The 5,766-nt window shown below is 59.4% G+C and overlaps 1 protein-coding gene across 1 annotated transcript; it reads right to left on the bottom strand.

The window, feature by feature from the left end:
• Positions 1-225: 225 nt before the first annotated feature.
• DMRTA2 (DMRT like family A2) lies at positions 226-3,636 on the bottom strand. Its single transcript, XM_030953411.1, has 2 exons — positions 2,430-3,636; positions 226-2,246 (listed from the first exon to the last, which is right to left on the bottom strand). Exons 1-2 carry the CDS (start codon positions 2,920-2,922, stop codon positions 1,369-1,371), a joined length of 1,371 nt encoding a protein of 456 aa, XP_030809271.1. The 5' UTR covers positions 2,923-3,636; the 3' UTR covers positions 226-1,368.
• Between the last annotated feature and the right edge of the window lie 2,130 nt (positions 3,637-5,766).

The following is a 5,766-nucleotide window of genomic DNA, read 5'->3' as shown; positions in this document are numbered from 1 at the left end:
CTCCGAGAACATTTGGGCACCGTTGCCAAAAAAACAAAAAAGAGAGAGAGAAAAAAAAAGAAAAAGCCACGCGAGTAGCCTTCACCCTCAGATGAGGGTGAAGGATACACAACTTCGAAAACCTTCCCTGCACTGATCTTAACTCGTCCACCTCTGCTGCAAATGCACCTTTACATTCTGAAAAAAGTCATTATTATAGATTCCTTTGCTTATTTTGACACAAAAACAACTGAAAGGCACAATCCGATTTCAGATACGAGGGGTAAAACCTTACTGCTGCTACACAACCCGCGGGTCGCAAGGTGGGATCTGCTTTAACCAGGCTTCTCTTTGCAACACTTCCAAATTTCCTAAATATGACCAAAAACATCAAGATACCGAAGTGAGAAATCCTGCTTAAATTTATACCTCTGTAAGTTTGTTGGGGATTTTTTCTGCAGGCATAAATAAGAAAAAGACCAGAACCAGAAATAAATGTATTTGACAATTTCCGTTGATAAGGAATTTGCTCTTGCTTGTACGCTTCATTTTTATTTATAAATTTATCTGAAGAATATCTAGTTTGACCATGATAAAAATGTAGTAAACATGTTTGTACTATTTGCATAAACTCCTTTAAATATTGAATGTACTTGTCAAACGAATTTTCCAAAACACACTTCCATCATCTCATAAAATACCACTTGCCATTCATAAGACCGATTTTTTTTTTAATAGAAAATAACATTTATTTCTATGAAATGGAAACACAGAATTACCTGTTAGAAACAGCAAGAAGTTTGCTACATCGGAACAAGAAAGCAATTTTCTTGCAGATCACAAATGAAGGAGGCTTATTAAACCATCATACACCATTGGCGCCAGGGTCCTACGGACAGTTACAAATATATCTACTTTCCAATGTTATATACAGACCGCAACGTTTCTGGGGGCGGGAAGGAAAAGGTTTTCAATTTGACAATGTTTCATCTATATGCCTGGTAAGTATTACAATGCGCTGCCTAACCTTTAGCTTAACGTTAATACCGAGTTCACCTACGAGTTACATTAATAACTTAGATTTCCATTTTATAACATTATACACTTGCTAGTATACATATATATATATATGTATGTGTGTGGGAAAGAGCGCTCGCGTGTGCGCACACCCCACGACGCGCCGAGGATATCCATGCTTATGGCCATAAGCAACAAAGAGCGACTCATGTCTGGACAATGAAAGTGCACCTTGATCACCTTAACACACCTACGCCTGTCCGCGCCGGGCTCTGCACGCAACCACCGCCTGCACGGGGGAGAGCAAGCCCCCCGTGTCCGTCCACCCGTGCCTACCTAGCTACCTCTACACAGACGAGCTTTGGGAAGCCGCTATTGCTTCTCGGGGGTGTTGTTGACCATGGGCCCGTAGAGCCCGCCGGAGTACACCTGCTCCTTGTGCACGGCGGAGCGGTCCCGCATCAGGTCGCTGAAGGCGTAGTCCACGGGCGGCCGGAACCCCAGCGTGGGCATCAGCCCGGCCGTGGAGTAGGGGGTCATGAAGGCCAGTCCCCGGCTGTGCGCAGAGTAGGCGAGGCGCAGCGGGTTCAGTCCCAGGTGCGTGCCCAGCGGGTAGGCGCCGGCCTCGGCCCCGAAGTGCGTGGCGTTGGGCTGCAGCGGGGAGAAGGCGGAGCGGCTGCCCAGCGTGCCGATGGCCGGGGCCATGGCGCCGGCGATCAAGGGCCGGTGGTGGGCGGCGGCGGCGGCGGGGGTGGGCGGCAGGCCCTGCAAGGCGCCGTCCCGGGCCCAGCCCTCCTCGGGGCCCTTCTCCGGGCCGCGGTTGTTGAGGATCTGCTCGATGGCCTGTACCACGTCCCCGCCGCAGCCCTGCAGCACCAGCTCCAGCACGCTGCGCTTGTGCGCCGGGAAGACGCGCGTCAGGATGTCGATGGGAGTCCGCTGCCGGCCGCCGGCCGAGGGCGACGGGTCCTGCTCGTCCTTGTCCCCCTCTGAGCCCGAGTCCGAGCCCAGCGGGCTGATGGAGCCCGGGCTCTCCTCCCCCTCCTTCGGGCCCTTGGAGACGGGGGAGCTCAGGAAGGACTCGCCGTCCCCGTTCTCCGAGCCCGAGCCGTGGCGAGCATCTGGGGAGGAGGTGCCGGGCACGGACTCGCCGTCCGGGGAGAGGGGCTTCCCGCCCGCCTGCTGCGGGGTGACGGCGCGGCTCGGCAGCAGCGTCTTGGGGAACAGCTCGAACTTCTGCATCTTGGACTCTGCGGGCCGGGGGGCAGAAGGAAGAGACACCGTCAGTGGGGCTGCCCCGGCGGGCCCCGCGGAGCACCCGGCCCTCGGCGGGGCCCCCCGCCCGCAGCTCCGCGCCCCGCTCGCCTCCCGCCGCCTCTCCAGGCCCCGTTCCCCCATCACCCCCACTCCGAGGGCTCGCGGCGCGGCCTTACCTGAGGCGCTGGCGCCTCCCTCGCCGCCGGCCCCGGCGCAGACGGAGCCGAACACCTCGTACGCGGGCCGGGGCGGGATGATGCCGTTGGCGGCCGCCAGCGCCAGCCCCTCGGCCGTGCCGTAGAGCAGCTGCAGCTCCCGGGCCTCGTTCTCCTCCTGCGCCTGCTGCCGGCGCAGCGCCACCTGAGCGGCCATGACGCGCTGGCGCTCGGCGATCAGGGTGCACTTGGCGCACATGCAGTCCTTCCAGCGGCAGTACCGCTTGTGGCCCTTCAGCGCCGACACCACGCCGTGGTTACGGCACCGGGCGCACTTGGGCGTCCGCGGGTACTTCTCGGCCGCCCGCAGCAGCAGCGGCGGCGCCCGCAGCAAGCTCCCGGCCACGCTCACCGGCAGCGTGGCCGCCGCCGCGGCCGCCGCGGCCGCCACCGAGCTGGGGGGCACCGGGGGGGGCGCGGCGGGCACGCTGGGCAGCTCCGACCGCAGCTCCATCCCCGACAGCCCGCCCCGAGAGAGCGGCGCCCCCTCCCCGGCCTCCCCCAAAGCGACGCGGGGCGGGGGAGCCCCTGCGCCGCACCCGCGCCCGGGCGCGGAGAGGCTCCCGTCGCCTTCAAGCGCAATCACGAGCGGGGGGCACACAGAGCCCCGGGAGCGGGCATGCAAACCCCAGCGCCTGTCCTCTCGCCTCGCTCGACGCCCCTGTCCCCCCGCACCGGCGTTCAAGTGAGGAGGGGCCCGTCGGGAGCCGTTCCGCGCCCTCCTCCCCTCCGCGCCCGAGAAGCAAAGCTAACACAAGAAAATCCGAGAAAACTTAGATCACTCTCGCCTCCTTGCTCTCCGGGCGCGTCTGGCGGGGCAGCACCAAGTTCATCGCGCCAGGCTCAAAGCCGAGCTCTCCCGTCCGCGCTCGCGGGCTCGCCGCTCCCCACGGCGCCCCGGTGCAACCCGAGCTGCTCGCTAAGCTCCGTTCCCCCGTCCCCCTGCAAGTGCGGCCACAGACTAGCAGTGTCCCTCCAAAGAACAATCCGGCACCTTCAACGACAGGATCCCTCGCGAGGCTAAAATCCAGCAGAGAACAGCGGGAAAAATTTAAAATAAAAAAAATCGCCCCGTCTCCCGAGCAGCACCTCCGCAGATGGGCGGAGGAGCCGCGGCGAGCCCGGGAGCGGGCGGTCGGGCCGGGCCGGGCGCGGAGCCCCCCGGGAGGCGGCGGGGCCCAGGCGGAGCGGAGGGAGTGGAGAGGAGCAGAGCGGAGAGGAGCAGAGCGGAGCAGAGGGAGCGGAGCGCTGCCCGCCCGCCGCCACCCGCGCCGCCACTCGCGCTATTGTTGCGGCCCGCGTTGCCATTAGGCAACATTGGACAACAATGTGGCGCCTGCCATTGGCCAGGGCCCGCGCGCGCTGCGCTGATTGGCCGCGCCGCGCCCGAGGAGCGCCGGGAGCGCCCGGGGGCACCGCGGGGACAGCGGGGGCGCGCCTGGAACGGCCCGACACCCCCGGGCCGGGCCCGCTTTCACTGCGCTTCGCTTTTCTTAATTCATTGGTAACGGTACTTGCCAACCGTCTGGGGTTTTTTCCCCCTGAGTGTTACTTGTCATAAGGGGAGGGGGGAATATGCTGTGCAAGGTGACAATTCAATTTTTGGTCTCTCCCCTCACCTTGGGAGATTTTGTTTTATGATAGTACGTAACAACGCCTCTCCTTCCTTCCTTCCTTCCTTCCTTCCTTCCTTCCTTCCTTCCTTCCTTCCTTCCTTCCTTCCTTCCTTCCTTCCTTCCTTCCTTCCTTCCTTCCTTCCTTCCTTCCTTCCTTCCTTCCTTCCTTCCTTCCTTCCTTCCTTCCTTCCTTCCTTCCTTCCTTCCTTCCTTCCTTCCTTCCTTCCTTCCTTCCTTCCTTCCTTCCTTCCTTCTTCCTTCCTTCCTCCTCCCCTTCCTTCCTCCCTTCCTCCCCTTCCTCCCTTCCTCCCTTCCTCCCTTCCTCCCTTCCTCCCTTCCTCCCTTCTCCTCTCTCTCCCCTCTCTCTCCCCTCTCTCTCCACACACCCGCAGGTGAATATCCGAGTGCTGCCGCAGCAGGACAAGCCCGAGGTGAGTATGATTTTCCATCCTTTCTCTGTGCTTTAGGCTGGGGGAGCCCTGCCCGCCCCTCGCTCTCCAGAAAGTAAAGTTCGTTCTTTCTTTCTCCTGCCAGCTGTTTGCGTGACTACATGTTCAACAGGCGCCTTCCCCGCGGGGACAATAAACCCGAGGGACTGATTTTTGAGGAGGAGGAGGAGGCTGAGGGCTGGTAACTGTATATTAACCCCGCAGCTTTTGTTTTAGCATCAGCAGCCCGGGTTTGACGTCACCTTCGCTGGTAGCGGGAGGAGGTCGCACTTCGGTGGGAAATAACGCGCTCTCCTTTCCCCAGGGCTCTCCCCTCTCTTTCCCACGAGGGATCTCCGTCCTCCTCGGCACTTTCTAAAGTTTTTTTTTCACGGGTCCTTGCCCGTAGCGGGAACCGTCTGCCGGTGGTCGGGGCCTCCTCCCGCCGCTCCAGCATCCCCACCTGCGCTGCCCGGCCGGCCGCGGGACCCGTTCCCGGTGCCTTCCCCGGTGGTGCCCCGGGAGCTGCGGACCCCGAGGCGGCAGCAGAGGAAGCCCGGGCTGTGCTCGGGGTGTGCCGGCGCTGCCCGGGGCTCCCTCGGCGCGCTGGGGACCGCGCAGGGCCGCGGGACAGCCCCGCGGCAGGACACGCGCTCCCCCTTGGTCACTCTCTTTCCATGAATGCGAAAAGCGCAATTGCAGAGCCCTCGAAATTTTCAATATTTTTGTTACACTAACATCCGTCTCCCTCCTTTTTTTTTTTTTTTGGACCCGAAACGAGCGCTTTCCTACCCGATTTTCTGCGGGTGCAGCTGTTGCCCACTCCTCGTTGTTTAGGTGTTATAACACCTTTATTTATTACAGCAGCCAAGTCAAAATATCCGAATTAATTTTATTCGCAACCGCTAATTTTATTCTCCGGGGAGTATTACTTAAACCGTCTGATTTAATTGGGAATTCGTAGAACTCGATCAGACCTAATAAGAAACATTTAAAGTATTGTTTTATGTTTGTTTAACGTGGAGAAAATATTCTCCCTTTTTCCTGGCAGTTTTGTTTGGGGTTGCGATGGGGTTTTTTCCAGCAAATACCTCCCCTTTCCCCCCCGAGGCAGCCCGCCACCAACAACAACACAGGACGGGTTACGCCGATTTGCCCCATTCCCTTGTCTTTCAGCTCTGACTTCAATTAAAGGGCTGGGTTATCCTTTCCGTTTATGGCGGTTTAAAACTATCTGTTTGGGAAACAGCCGTG

Source organism: Camarhynchus parvulus, chromosome 8 (assembly GCF_901933205.1).
Source record: "Camarhynchus parvulus chromosome 8, STF_HiC, whole genome shotgun sequence".
In the NCBI taxonomy this organism is placed as follows: domain Eukaryota; kingdom Metazoa; phylum Chordata; class Aves; order Passeriformes; family Thraupidae; genus Camarhynchus; species Camarhynchus parvulus.
The sequence above is the reverse complement of the archived record's forward strand: the minus strand, read 5'-3'. Positions and strand labels throughout refer to the sequence as shown.

What these genes read in the sequence shown, in the direction of transcription:
- DMRTA2 (XM_030953411.1), bottom strand. Translation starts at nt 2,922, where the DNA reads ATGGAGCTGCGGTCGGAGCTGCCCAGCGTGCCCGCCGCGCCCCCCCCG. An exon ending in GGGAGGCGCCAGCGCCTCAG is followed by an intron (nt 2,247 to 2,429) that starts GTAAGGCCGCGC and finishes CCCGGCCCGCAG; the next exon opens with AGTCCAAGATGCAGAAGTTC.